We start from the raw sequence: 15,305 nt of genomic DNA, 5'->3' as shown, positions 1-15,305 counted from the left end.
CTCACCCACCAAACCCAGCTCTAGCTCCTACTGCCCACAGTTCTTGCTCCAGTCTGGATTGGTCTGACCATGTACGACTTATCATCCTGGGAGTTCTTCATTCTCTAGATTTTTCTGTACCTTTTACTTAGCTTCCTCAGTTTGCTAAGGCCCATCCCTCAGCAGCTTCTTAAGGGTCCATGGAAAAAATTTTGTAGTCCATGAATAATTGAAAATGCCATAAGTCTATCCTCACACTTGATTGATATTTTGGCTGGGTAAAAAAGTTCTACGTTGGAAATTACTTTCCCCTAGATTTTAAAGGCATGACTCCATAGTCTTCTAGCTATCATCACTGCTGCGCAGGTTTATATAATAATGATATAAATCATCAGTAATTTTTTCTACAGAATATTTTTGATGTCTCCCCTTTTAAATTTGTATTCTAAAATTTCAAAATAATATGTTCCATAGTGGATCTCTATTTTACTTGGGTATACATGTGGGCCTCTTTAATCTGAAGACTCATGGCTTTGTTTGTGGGAAATTTTCATATATTATTTTTTTGGTTATTTTCCCCATTATCCCACAGTTTTTTTGCTGATATATTTTCCCAGAATCCTAATTAGTGAATGCATTCATTATCTATTGATGTGTAACAAATCACAGCAAAACTTAGTGGCTAAAAATATAATAGTCATTTATTATGCTCGCAGCATCTGTGGAGAGGAAGTGCTGACAGCATAGCAGAGATGCCTTAACTCTGCTTCACGATCTGGGCCCCCAATGGAGGATCCATTTCCAAGGTGGCTCAGCCTCATGGCCAGGGAGACGATGCTGGCAAGTCAGTTCCTCTCCACAGGGCTGCTTGAGCATCCTAACGACATGGCAGCTGGCTTCCCTGAGAGTGAGTGATCCAAGAGACTAAGCAGAAGCAGCAATGTCGTTTATGACCCAGCCTCCAAAGTCACATGCTGCCACTCCAGTTTGCTTGCCCACACTCCACCTCTTATTCACTGCAGGAGATCACACACGGGCCTGGCTGTAAGGAGCTGAGGCTGCTTGGGGCCAGTGAGAGGCTGGTCACCCTGTGACGTACTGGAACTCTTAGGATGATTTCCTATGTTTTCATTCTATTTCTGGGAGTTGTTTTCTCAAGTTTATCTTCCAGCCATTCTATTGAAAGTTCTCTTCTAGTTCTCACATTTTCATCTTCAATTATGTTCTTGTTCTGATTATTCTCTCCTTAGAGTATCCTGTTTTTTGTTTCACGGATTCATTTATTCTCTATGGATAATGATTATGAGCATCTATTGTTCAGCTCTTTCCTTTTTGTAGATTTCCTCTATTCCCTCCAAAGTCTCTATTTTTTATTTCTTACTCTACCTTTTGTTTGATTGGTTTTGTCTCCTCTTGTGGAGGATTTCTTCAAAATTAAGGACCCTCAACTGCCCATTTATGTTTGAGAATAAGGCACTAAAAAGCTGAGGGAAATGGCCACATATGTGTGTGAGGATGGTGGCATACCACTCTAAACTCAAACACATACACACACACATACACAAAAAAACCTGGCATCACTGGTCTGCATTGTTCACGCTTCACATCCAACTCATCAGCAAATAACATCACTTTAAAACCCAAAAAAGGCCCTGACCAGTTGGCTCAGCAGCAGAGTGTCAGCCCGGCGTGTGGAAGTCCCAGGTTCAATTCCCGGTCAGGGCACACAGAAAAAGCGACCATCTGCTTCTCCATCTCTTCTTCCCCTCACCCCTCCCACTGCCATGGCTCAAATGAGCAAGCTGGCCCTGGGTGCTAAGGATGGTTCCATGGCCTCACCTTAGGTGCTAAAATAGTCAGTTGCCAAGCTACCGAGTAGTGGCCACAGATGGGCAGAACATCAGCCCCAAAGGAGGGTTGCTGGGTGGATCCTGGTCAGGGCACATCCAAGAGTCTGTCTCTTCGCCTGCCTGCCTCTCACTTGATTAAAAAATAATGTAGCCCAAACCCCACCAGTGCTCACTTCCTCCCATAGCAGCCCAACTCAGCATCCCTCCTACCTGGGCAATTGTAAAAGCTTTCTAACTGTTCTTGTTTTAGCACTTGTTCCCCTCTGTCTATTCTCTGCACAATCATCTTGTTAACACAACAGTTAGATCATGTCATTCCTCTACTCAAAACCTTCTAGAGTCTTCCAATCTCATGTGGGATTGTCCAAGTCTCACCCTGGCCTTTTAGGTCTTTCATTAACTGCTTCTCATCCCTCTCTAGTTTTCTCTCTCACAATCTCTTCCATTCATCACTCCAGCTAGACTGACCTCATTGTCCACATACACCATGTATCCCCTGCTAAATGCACATCCCCAAACATCAGACCAGCTTGCTGCTTTACATCATTCAGGGTTGCTCCAACCTCACGTCCACCAGGAGGTCTTCTATGAATACTCTGTATAAAAGAATACGACTCCCTCTCCTTTGCCCTGACTCTTAGCTCTGAGCACCGGCTGACATACTACACAATTACTTACCGCCTGTCTCTCCACAGAAAAATAGCATTACCTGGTTTGTTCTCTTTTGTATCTGCTCTGTTGAATGAATGAAAATGGGCTTCGTTGAGGTGATAAAGTGATAAACTGGCCTTTTCCTATAGAAACTTCCAAATACAAGGTTAGGCATCTTTTTCCTAAGGCTAATTTATTTCTCTAATGAAGAAATCACTTACACCCTACCTCAGCTGAAAAGATTGGGCAGATTCATACAAAAATTCTGTCTTCAAGAAGCCAAACAGGAAAAAGGCCCGAGGGTCCCTCAGGTCAGCACACAGGTTTACTTAACCCTTCTGTTTTAAGGCCCCAAAGGACAGCGCTGTCAGCACAGTCAGGACCTTCTCTAGTGTAGTTACTCCAGAGAATGAATTCTCGTTCTCCACAGGACACAACAGAGCAATCACCTGGCAACACAAGGAAAACCGGGGAACTAGGGATTTGATGGTTTTGTGATCACACTTTCAAATAATCCCCTTCCTTCAGCCCACTGCTGCAGTCCAACTTCTGTGACAACTTTCAAGTGCTGAGAATGACAGGGTTTGTCCCGTAGATGGATTCAACCTTGTCACAATCACCTTCACCACGCACTTGGGCTGGAAGAGCCTCGCTCTGCTAAGGGAGTTGCCAGTGGTCCACCTGCTTCTCAACTTCCAGAAATGTGCTAAAGTCTCCAAACTACTTCCACTTCTTTGCCCTTGTGGCTTAATATGTTTTTTAAATATTTTTTCTTCATTCTCATTTCAGGAGTTTAAAAAGACGAAGAGGTAAACATGTGTACAGTCTGCCATATTTAACTAGCACTTGTGAGCTGCCCCCACTGCTTAGCTCTTCTGGGCACCAGTCCAGCAGAAAGATGACTCTTCTATTTCATCTGTGGTAAAGATGCTACTCCTCAAAGTGACACACTGTCAAGTACACCGGCCTGAATTAATATTGATCGAGACTGAGATTCCAACTTAAGAACTTTGTAAAATATGGATCACAGTTGCTTTGCAGAGATTTCTTTGTTGCATACACAAAATAATTCAATGGTGCTGGACTCTCAGGAGAATATGCCTTTAAAAGCACAGGCAGATAGCTCATTTCCCAACACATTATGGAAATTGAAGTTTTCAAAAAGGAAACTAACAGTTGATAAAACTGACCTAGAAGTTCACAAGTGTGGCTATCACGTAAGTAGCTAAACTTTTTGTTATCAGATTTCAAAAAGCCTATTCTCATGGTATAGGTTGTTATATAAAATAGTACATATGCACTCTGTACTATATCATCATTATATGCACAGAGAACAAGTCTTAAAGGGTGATATACATACAGAGAAGTATAAATTGTATTAAAAACTATACCCAGGAGAATAAATAGAGACAAGATGCTAAGAGCAAGAAATTAAAAAAATTAAATTAAAAAAGGATTCCCTAAAATAAATCACACAGAAGTAGTCATAACACACAATATTACAATCCTGGGAATAAAATTTGAATATTTTCTACCTCAAAGAAAACCCATCATCTAATAATATAAAATAGGTCACTTTCTGTCTACTAATATATAAGGAAATACATTTTTAGTCAGGTTTAGTGTAAGTAAAGAAGAAAAAGGAAAGATCAGGATAAAATGAGTTCATCAATGTAAAAACCAGAAGTATCCAAATCATGTGTATTTGATACACAAACAAAATGTACAGTGTTAGAAATTATAAATAGAATTCAGTGATAAAATTCAGTAAATGCCCTAATGCTTGAGAAGTGGAGTAGGGGAAAGACCAAGAAAAAAATCAAAGATGACATTTTAAGTGTAAAACTAGGTAATGGCAGAAGTAGAAATAACAGAAGTGTGGAAACTATCTCTAAGAATGAAAGAAATTGTGTGCATGAAATACCAAGACAAGAAAAATATTCAGAGAGAAAAAATTAGCTGCAAAAACAAAGAATAGAGAAAAAAAATTACTTTATCAGGTAAGCTATAAGATGATTAAAAATGATAGGAGCATATCAACTGACAAATGGATTCACAAAATGTGTTATATAGCACTAACAGTTCAACCTAAAATTCAATTATACCCAAATATAAAACTAAGGATTTGAGTTACCTGATTAACCTTAAGCTAAAGATTTTTAATCAAACACATATGCTCTAGTAGACTTGATTACCATTTTGAAAAATATCCTCACCTGTTCAATGACATAAAAGGCGAATTCCAGCCGCTGTTTCTGGAGCATTGGAATCAGGTGCAAGAAAAAAATTGGAAGATGTTCATGGCGATTACGGAAAGGAATGAGGATTGCCACCTTTAAAGCAAAATAGTCACATAGGTAAATAACACAGCAACAAGCCCAAGAGGTAAAGAGGAATATCAATCCTTAAAAACTTATAATGGTTTTAAAGTTACATTCTTAAGACTTTCCTCATCAAAGAGCTAACAGTGAGCAGAAACTGACATGCCCCTGCCTTCGTGCCACTTATGGTCTTCTGTACCTGGGGGGGGGGGGGATAGGTACAAATGGGCTCCAAGGGCCATTCTAAGGATTCTGGTCTTTATTCTATGAACACCATGAGAAGTTGTGGAAAGATTGAAAACAAGGAATAAAATCAGATTTGGTGATGGCAGAGACAACTATGGAGAGTTGACTGTAGAAAGCCAAAAAATGGACTCGGGGAGGTGGTGTGAAAATGAATGCAACAGTTGAGACAAGAGTGTCGATCACTTGACCTGAGGGTGAAGAAGAGAGGTGCATGTTGTTCTGAAACATGTAAGAGGTAAACAGGATTTGTTTATGGGTGAGATATGAGAAGTGAAAGAGAGGGAGGTGTCAAAAGTAACTTCTAGGTTTTAAGGGAGATCATAAATAATAACACTATGGTGCTTTCATTGAATTTAAAACAGATGCCACATAAGTATCTATTATCCTACACATGGCTTATCTGACTAGAGGTATTTTGAAGAAATATAACCAATGTGTCATGGAATATACATAAAGTTTGATAATTATATTAATGTCTTTCATTTAATAAAAATGCACAATTAATGTTTTGCTATATTTTATGTTCATTTCAGTGGTAGGATAATATTCAGGTTAAAATAAAATTAACAATAAAACTATGTTAAAAATGTTGAGTTTAACAAGAAAGATCATGTAAGCAGCAAAGAGTAATATGTCCTTGATAAGTCAAAGAAATATGTTCATAAATACCTCCCAAAAGAAAAACAACATATCTGGAAATAAGAACAGTTTCTGCGTAAATCGATCTATTGTCTAACAGAAAAAAAATATTTATTGGAACTATCAAAATCAAGACTAAGAAAACATCATCTATATAAAATGTGTCAATGAGACATGAGAATAAATGAAAAATTATTGATCATCACTTACATCCTCTATTTTCTGGACCTAAAATTTCTCATACAAGCCAAGTCACCCTGTAATTCAGTGTGCCTTTGAAATAGCTTAAATGATGTTTACTCTAAACATTACTTTCTTGGCAATTTTTGAGCTAAGCTGGCTTTAGTATAATTGTAAATTTTCTAATAAAAAACTAAAATTAAAATAAGTTTTCCACACATAAATTGCCAAATCATTAGATTTTCAAAGAACATTAATTAAAATATATCTAATTAAATACAGAATGTCACTCTATATTCTGTATTTTTAAACACAATCTAAAGTGGCTATTACAAAAAAAATTATTGAAGAACTTAATTCTGGGATTTATTAGAATTTCACATCCACCAAGTAAATTTTACTACTGAACAAATAACTGTGAACGACGGAGTACACAGGCTGAGGACCTAATGCTACTTGTAAAATCAGGACATGGCATTAGATATGGCCAGTAAAAAAGCAGTAACATTTATCATGTATTTTATATTACCAGGATCATAAATGAGAGAAACTTTTAAATTCTCAAAATAGTTTTATTTCGTGTGAACAAAGGATGACAGTAAAATTAAAGATGTCTATACAAAAACTCCCCACTCATGTTCCCTTAATGCTGATGGGATAGCAGAAAAATGGCTGCAATGACCCTGATATTTTCGTGTTTACTTTGTTTTATATTTGTTCAGTGGTAGGTACTAAAGAGGTCTGGGACCCCTGCCAGTCCCACTTTGGATCCCATTACCCTTTGCTTTGCCCCATATAGTACCTCCTCTTGGTTTACGTACCTCAGGCCACAAAGCTGCCAGAGCAACCCCTCCAAGAGTCCTTTCCACACCCCCAGGGCGGCTCTAGCTGGGGCTGGGCACTCCCTCCTGACTGGGAACTGGCAGAGGGCTTCAGTATCAATCAATTTAAGAAATTCCCAAAAGAATACAACTCCCAAAGCAGTTCAGAGACCCTGGGTTTTCTCTTAGGGTAGGAAAATTTTATGAGAAGTAAAAAGGAGAGAAAGGAATTATATGGACAGTGAGGAACTAGCCACAAGCTGGTTGCCTCAAACATAAATAAGTAAACGGGCTAGGAAAGCAATTAAGGAGAGTTACAGATCGAGGGGAAGAAGCTATTAAAGAGTTCCGGAGTTCATACATTTTAAAGTTTGTATTATTCAAATATAATTAGGCTGAGTGATGAGTTAAACATATAAGAATAAACAAAGGCAAAGTCATAGTCCTTAATATAATAATTTCTTCAATGAAGCATTTTAATTATTAAGAGATGTTTTTGTATTTGATCTTATAAGGAAACTGAGAATGTCATACGAGGGAAAAAATGCCAGTGTCTTGGCAAATTCAAATAAGCAAAACTGTTGTTTTAATAGTGGATCAATGTCCACATTTAAGTTACCAAAGATTTTGAATGGTATGCGTAAAGCAAAGTTTTTATTCAAATAAAGCTGAACAACGTCTTAAATTTTCATTCCGTACATCCCTTCTTGCAGCTGTGAAATGACATTCTCAATAGTTTACAATTTGTTGTCTAGAAAAAGAAGACCTCAGTGTTCTGTGATAATTTATTTCAAGGTTTAATAGCCTTTGTTTCAGGGCATACTTTTTCATATGTGCCCTAATTTGCTGTCCAAGCCACTCGCCTGCTGATGCATCTCCGGTGGCAATAAAGAACGTCTGGTCATCACCTTCTGAAAAACGCACTTCATCTTCAGGCATCTCCCCTCACCTCTTCTTGTTCGGGCAAACTGATCCCATTCAGTCTGCTCTTACTTGAAAACCACTAACCTTACTGAGTGTCTGCATCTATTTTTCTTCCTTGCTTATTTTCTCCTGTACTCACCAAGAGGAGATAAGCGAGAAAAATGTTTCCTACATAAATTTCCCCCGCCAAGTCTTTTGTCCTACTTGCAAACTTCAACCACACCACCAGCTTTAGCGTCCCTAAACGACATGGCTTCAGACTTGCCTGCTGGAAGGGTGCACTAGCTATTCGCCACTAAGGCACAGTGCAAGAGAAGCCACGGATGAGCTATTTTCAGGTCCATCTTCCCCTTCCTCCTCATTTCCAGTACCTACAGGAGCTCTGCCAACAGGAGGCACTCGATAAAAAACACAGGTTCTTGGTCCTTGCCACCAACAGAATCAGAATGTCTCGGGACAGAGTTTCTCAATGTTCCTTTTGGCCAGGCACCCCATGTAGTTCTGAAACAGGTGGCTAAGGCCCATCTTTGAGGAACCTTGGCCTAGAGCTGCAACTCCAGGCCTCTGAGTAGGTAACACCTTCAAGCAGCTGCCTGGTTCTTTGAGCTTTTAGGGTTTAGACCAAAGTTGTTCAGGCTGCTACCGGAACCCTGAATGGAAAGGCAATGTCACAGGTACAGTGGTACCTTGAGATACGAACAGACCAACATACGATTTTTTTAAGTTACGAGCTGCGACTCGGTTCGTATTTTTGTTTGAGATCCGAGCGAAATTCTGATATACGAGTCATGATTCGGGAAACTGCCGCTAGTTGGCACATTGGCGCATGGGTCCTGTAATGGCAGCGTGATATACTACGAGTTGACTGACTTACAAGCTCGATTACAGAACGAATTAAATTTGTATCTCAAGGTACCACTGTCTAGACTTCCATCTCTTATTTCCTTTAGAAACAAGCATCCAACCTGGACTAAATCTTCCACTTGAGACTGCAGTGTTCAGAAACACCAAGGAACCGCTGGATTACTAGTTTTAGAAGATCTCAGTTCCAGTTAGCTAGCCATCAATTAATTGATTTTTTAACTCCTTTTTTTTTAAAGAACCTCAAATATTAAAATCAAGTTGGTAGCAGATGTTTAACATAAATCTAGTTATTTCTTCTTTCCTTCCGTGGTCCAAGATTAGAATGGGACACTGTTAAAATGTAAACTGGTAGAGAGGAGGGGGTTATCTAGTTAATTAAGTATGGCAACAGCAGGTCACCTCTGAATAATCTCTGAATTTCCTCGCATATCTTTAGGTGCATAGCTCAGAACTAGAGTGTATTCTCAGCAGAGTTTGTGCAAAGCTGAGATAAAAGAAGCATTACCATAGAGTTCCTAATTAAAATAAGTTAATTTTTAGATCTCTAAATTAGCTTGGTTTTAGAAACTCTACTTTCTTTTTTATTTTTATTTTTTTGTGACAGAGACAGAAAGAGATAGAGAGAGGGACAGATAGGAACAGACAGACAGGAAGGGAGAGAGATGAGAAGCATCAATTCTTCGTAGCAGCTCCTTAGTTGTTCATTGATCACCTTCTCATATGTGCCTTGACCGGAGGGCTCCAGCAGACCGAGTGACCCCTTGCTCAAGCTGGCGACCTCAGGGATTTGAACCTGAGTCCTTCACGTCCCAGTTCAACACTCTATCTACTGCACCACTGCCTGGTCAGGCAAGAATTCTACTTTCAATACTGTCGTCCACTGATTCACATGGAGTTGATAGTCCACTAAAACCTCTTAGTAGGAACTACATATGTGTGATATACCTGTCTGACACAGAGTACTGGAGAAAGGACAAGAATACTTCATTTTTTAATCCCAAATTATTCTTCATCAGAGCCACACAGTGCACACCTGAGGGGTACAGTACCCGGCATGAATACATGTCTGAGGACCAGCCTCCATGTTAACCCATAGCCTCCAAGACTGAGTACGCCTCTCTTCCACTAGCATCCCAAATACATACTCGTCTACCAAAAAGGAAAACTAATTGTTTTGTCCAGGACATTTTTAAAAATGGAATAATATAAATTGGGTCACATTATATATACAAATGTGAGAAAAATCAATCATGAAATATGAAATGATTCACTTATTAACCGAATCTGATCTGGAAAACAGCATAAGACAGTTGTAAAATAGAATGCTTCACCAAAATGTATACCGGAATTCATTTAAGCATCTTTACAACTTAACAAGGCGTTTGTCATATAAACTCAATTCCACACTAATGGGTTCAGTGCTTACCTTATATGGCATGGACAAAGGTAGACTTACAGTTGTAATACAATAATTAATAAATAAAAATAGGATAAACTGTTTCACATACAACTATAAACCTACTTTTACCCACACCTATACATGACATCATGCTCTGCATCAGGAGTGCAGATATAAATAATACACATCCCCAAATACAAACATTCAAGTTGAACTAAGTAGAAGACTTTTATCATAATCTCAACAGCATCAGACTTCTTTCCAGCTGTGATTTCTTTTTTTTTTTGTACCAAAAATAAAGCCACAAATATTTCAGCAGAATACTAAGATGTTAAAAGACACTGAAAACCATTCCTAGATTAAGGTTATGTCACAATTCTTTAGGAGACATAACACTTAACTTAATCATACATAGTTTTCATTTGAATGATGTCAATACTGCTTCCAACCCAACCATAAATACATTTCATGAATATGCACTTACTCAATTTCATAGTATTGAGAGCAAGTCAAATCGAAACCATCGTTTCAGTTATAAGCAGCTGATGCAGGCCCTCTCCCTTATAGTTTTTCAAATACAACATTAAGTAGAATTCTGACATGACCAAAAGATAAAAAGTTAGTGCTCTGCCTTCTGCAACAGAGGTGAAGAGCCCAAGTTCCCCTTTCTGTCTCACAGTGACCTCTGAGTCTCCTGAGACGTCTGGGGCTCTGGGGTACAGAGCTTGAAAACTCTAATGCTAGACCCACCTGGAAATCAGGATATTAATACCTCCCCATGAGCTCTCACAGGCTGCAGGACTTGGTGGGGCTACGGCTGCAGGTATCAGTCACCACTAGGGACAGCTGCAGGATGCAGAGAAATCATAGCCTCTCCTCCACACAGAACAGAACAGAAGAAAATCTGTTACCAGGATCTCTCAGGCTTAGTCATAACACTATACTCTGTATATGCAGAGATGCAGTTACAGTCTTCATCAGTAACACTATTACATCACGGTTGAACTGTGAATACCTTTACATTAAATACAAAAATGTTGATGTCTGAAATTGATCAACACTTAAAGGTGTTTCGCTATATATTTTGAATCAAGCACACTCTTCCTCAGATGCAGAGTAATGTCACAATTACTTATGAGAAAATTGACCTCACCTTCCATCTGGGTTTACAGTCTTTAGGTCTCCAGTGACCTCCTGGTTCAATGTCTAAATCCTTGGAGAAGAGTTGATGAATTTCATCAAAACTGACTTCACTTACATTGACATTGAGAAATCCCCCTAGAAGGTCAAAAACATAAAGAACCGTTTTAATACATTTCCCTCCCCTCAAAGATGAAATCAGCAAAGCAACAATCAGTAGGTTAATTGGCATAACTTACTACCAGTACAGTATAGTTTATTCCTGTTATCACCATGTAATTGTTTGTATCACCTCCTCTCAATTTTAGTTTGGATGATAAATTATATAGTCACACTATTATTACCTTTAGTAAATCAACAACAAAAAAAAATCAAATTGTTTAAACATTTTGGTTTTGAGTAATAATATTTTAATATTCTTTGGAAAATGTCTGCATATCATTACTACTTAGCACATCACTGCAATTTAACAACTATTCACGTATTTTAAAACTATTTTTAATTTCAACATAGTTAACATAAGGGATACAATAGCACAGTACAAAAGAGTAAATTAAGCAGTTAGATTGATTGGGAAACTGAATGCTAGCTTCTGTACACTGGGGAAATTTTTTAACTTCTTTGTGCCCCAGTTTCTTTTTTTTTTTTTTTTTTTTTTTTTATTTTATAATTTTATTTTTTTAATGGGGTGACATCAATAAATCAGGATACATATATTCAAAGATAACAAGTCCAGGTTATCTTGTCGTTCAATTATGTTGCATACCCACCACCCAAAGTCAGATTGTCCTCTGTCACCTTCTATCTTGTTTTCTTTGTGCCCCTCCCACCCCCTATCCCTCTCCCATTCCCCCCTCCCCACCGTAACCACCACACTCTTATCAATGTCTCTTAGTTTCACTATTATGTCCCACCTACGTATGGAATAATACAGTTCCTGTTTTTTTCTGATTTACTTATTTCGCTTCGTATCATGTTATCAAGATCCCACCATTTTGCTGTAAATGTTCCGATGTCATCATTTCTTATGGCTGAGTAGTATTCCATAGTGTATATGTGCCACATCTTCTTTATCCAGTCATCTATTGATGGGCTTTTTGGTTGTTTCCATGTCCTGGCCACTGTGAACAATGCTGCAATAAACATGGGGCTGCATGTGTCTTTACGTATCAATGTTTCTGAGTTTTGGGGATATATACCCAGTAGAGGGATTGCTGGGTCATAAGGTAGTTCTATTTTCAGTTTTTTGAGGAACCACCATACTTTCTTCCATAATGGTTGTACTACTTTACATTCCCACCAACAGTGTATGAGGGTTCCTTTTTCTCCACAGCCTCTCCAACATTTGCTATTACCTGACTTGCTAATAACAGCTAATCGAACAGGTGTGAGGTGGTATCTCATTGCCGTTTTGATTTGCATTTCTCTAATAGCTAAAGAAGATGAGCATCTTTTCATATATCTGTTGGCCATTTGTATTTCTTCCTGGGAGAAGTGTCTATTCATATCCTCTTCCCATTTTTTTATTGGATTGTTTGTTTGTTTGTTGTTGAGTTTTATGAGTTCTTTGTATATTTTGGATATTAGGCCCTTATCTGAGCTGTTGTTTGAAAATATCATTTCCCATTTAGTTGGCTTTCTGTTTATTTTGTTATCAGTTTCACTTGCTGAGCAAAAACTTCTTAGTCTGATGTAGTCCCATTCATTAATTTTTGCCTTCACTTCTCTTGCCATTGGAGTCAAATTCATAAAATGCTCTTTAAAACCCAGGTCCATGAGTTGAGTACCTATGTCTTCTTCTATGTACTTAATTGTTTCAGGTCTTATGTTTAGATCTTTGATCCATTTTGAGTTAATTTTTGTACAGGGGGAGAGACTGTAGTCCAGTTTCATTCTTTTGCATGTGGCTTTCCAGTTTTCCCAGCACCATTTATTGAAGAGGCTTTCTTTTCTCCATTGTGTGTTGTTGGCCCCTTTATCAAAAATTATTTGACTATATATATGTGGTTTTATTTCTGGACTTTCTATTCTGTTCCATTGGTCTGAGTGTCTATTTTTCTGCCAATACCATGCTGTTTTGATGGTCGTGGCCCTATAATAGAGTTTGAAGTCAGGTATTGTTATGCCCCCAGCTTCATTCTTTTTCTTTAGGATTGCTTTGGCTATTCTGGGTTTTTTATAGTTCCATATAAATCTGATGATTTTTTGCTCTATTTCTTTAAAAAATGTCATTGGAATTTTGATGGGAATTGCATTAAATTTGTATATTGCTTTGGGTAATATAGCCATCTTGATTATATTTATTCTTCCTAGCCAAGAACAAGGTATATTCTTCCATCTCATTATATCTTTTTCAATTTCCCTTAACAATGGTTTATAGTTTTCATTATATAAGTCCTTTACATTCTTTGTTATGTTTATTCCTAAGTATTTTATTTTTTTTGTTGCAATCGTGAAGGGGATTATTCTTTTGAGTTCCTTCTCAGTTGTTTCATTGTTGGCATATAGAAAGGCTATTGACTTCTGTATGTTAATTTTGTATCCTGCGACCTTACTGTATTGGCTTATTGTTTCTAGTAGTCTTTTTGTGGATTCTTTGGGGTTTTCGATGTATAGGATCATATCATCTGCAAAAAGTGATACCTTTACTTCTTCTTTTCCGATATGGATGCCTTTTATTTCTTTGTCTTGTCTGATTGCTCTGGCTAGAACCTCTAGTACCACATTAAATAAGAGTGGAGAGAGTGGACAACCCTGTCTTGTTCCTGATTTAAGGGGGAAAGCCTTCAGATTAGTGCCATTTAATATGATGTTAGCTGATGGTTTATCATATATGGCCTTTATCATGTTGAGATATTTTCCTTCTATACCCATTTTGTTGAGAGTCTTAAACATAAAATTGTGTTGTATTTTATCGAAAGCCTTTTCTGCGTCTATTGATAAGATCATGTGGTTTTTGTTCTTTGTTTTGTTGATATGGTGTATTACATTAACCGTTTTACGTATGTTGAACCATCCTTGAGATTCTGGGATGAATCCTACTTGATCATGATGTATTATTTTTTTAATATGTTGTTGTATTCGATTTGCTAGTATTTTGTTTAGTATTTTAGCATCTGTATTCATTAGAGATATTGGTCTGTAGTTTTCTTTTTTTGTGCCATCCTTGCCTGGTTTTGGTATGAGGGTTATGTTGGCCTCATAAAATGTGTTTGGAAGTATTGCTTCTTCTTCAATTTTTTGGAAGACTTTGAGTAGAATAGGAACCAAGTCTTCTTTGAATGTTTGATAAAATTCGCTGGTATAGCCGTCAGGGCCTGGACTTTTATTTTTGGGGAGGTTTTTAATGGTTTTTTCTATTTCTTCTCTACTGATAGGTCTGTTTAGGCTTTCTGCATCTTCTTGACTCAGTCTAGGAAGGTTGTATTTTTCTAGGAATTTATCCATTTCTTCTAGGTTGTTGAATTTAGTGGCATAAAGTTTTTCATAGTATTCTACAATAATTCTTTGTATATCTACGGTGTCCGTGGTGATTTCTCCTCTTTCATTTTGGATTTTGTTTATATGAGTTCTTTCTCTTTTTTCCTTGGTAAGTCTTGCCAAGGGTTTGTCAATTTTGTTGATCTTTTCAAAGAACCAGCTCCTTGTTCTATTAATTTTTTCTATAGTTTTTCTGTTCTCTAATTCATTTATTTCTGCTCTGATTTTTATTATCTCCTTTCTTCGGCTGGTTTTGGGTTGTCTTTGTTCTTCTTTTTCTAGTTCCTTAAGGTGGGAAGTTAAGTGGTTCACTTGGGCTCTCTCTTGTTTGTTCATATATGCCTGAAGCGATATGAACTTCCCTCTTATCACTGCTTTTGCTGCATCCCATAGATTCTGATATGTCGTATTGTCATTTTCATTAGTCTGTATATATCTTTTGATCTCTGCACTTATTTCTTCTTTGACCCATTCATTTTTTAAAAGTATGTTGTTTAGTTTCCACATTTTTGTGGGATTTTTTTCCTCTTTTTTGCAGTTGAATTCTAGTTTCAAGGCTTTATGATCAGAAAATATGCTTGGTACAACTTCAATTTTTCTGAATTTGCTGATATTGTTTTTGTGGCCCAACATATGGTCAATTCTTGAGAATGATCCATGTACACTGGAGAAAAATGTATACTCAGTCACTTTGGGATGAAATGTCCTGTAGATGTCTATCATATCCAGGTGCTCTAGTGTTTTGTTTAAGGCCTCTATGTCTTTGTTGATTCTCTGTTTGGATGACCGATCTAGAGCCGTCAGCGGTGTA

The 15,305-nt window shown here is 37.7% G+C and overlaps 1 protein-coding gene across 2 annotated transcripts in view; it reads right to left on the bottom strand.

Annotated features, from left to right (window-relative positions):
* B4GALT6 (beta-1,4-galactosyltransferase 6) overlaps positions 1–15,305 on the bottom strand; it is a 90,783-nt gene that overhangs the window by 17,221 nt on the left and 58,257 nt on the right. For both annotated transcript variants that reach the window (XM_066246909.1, XM_066246910.1), the window contains exons 4-5: positions 11,028–11,152; positions 4,697–4,813 (exon numbers count right to left, since the gene is read on the bottom strand). In XM_066246909.1, coding sequence (XP_066103006.1) covers positions 4,697–4,813; positions 11,028–11,152 — 242 coding nt within the window. The remainder of the gene's footprint in view (positions 1–4,696; positions 4,814–11,027; positions 11,153–15,305) is intronic.

This window comes from Saccopteryx bilineata, chromosome 11 (assembly GCF_036850765.1).
Source record: "Saccopteryx bilineata isolate mSacBil1 chromosome 11, mSacBil1_pri_phased_curated, whole genome shotgun sequence".
Taxonomy (NCBI): Eukaryota; Metazoa; Chordata; class Mammalia; order Chiroptera; family Emballonuridae; genus Saccopteryx; species Saccopteryx bilineata.
This window is presented reverse-complemented; position numbering and strand designations above follow the sequence as displayed.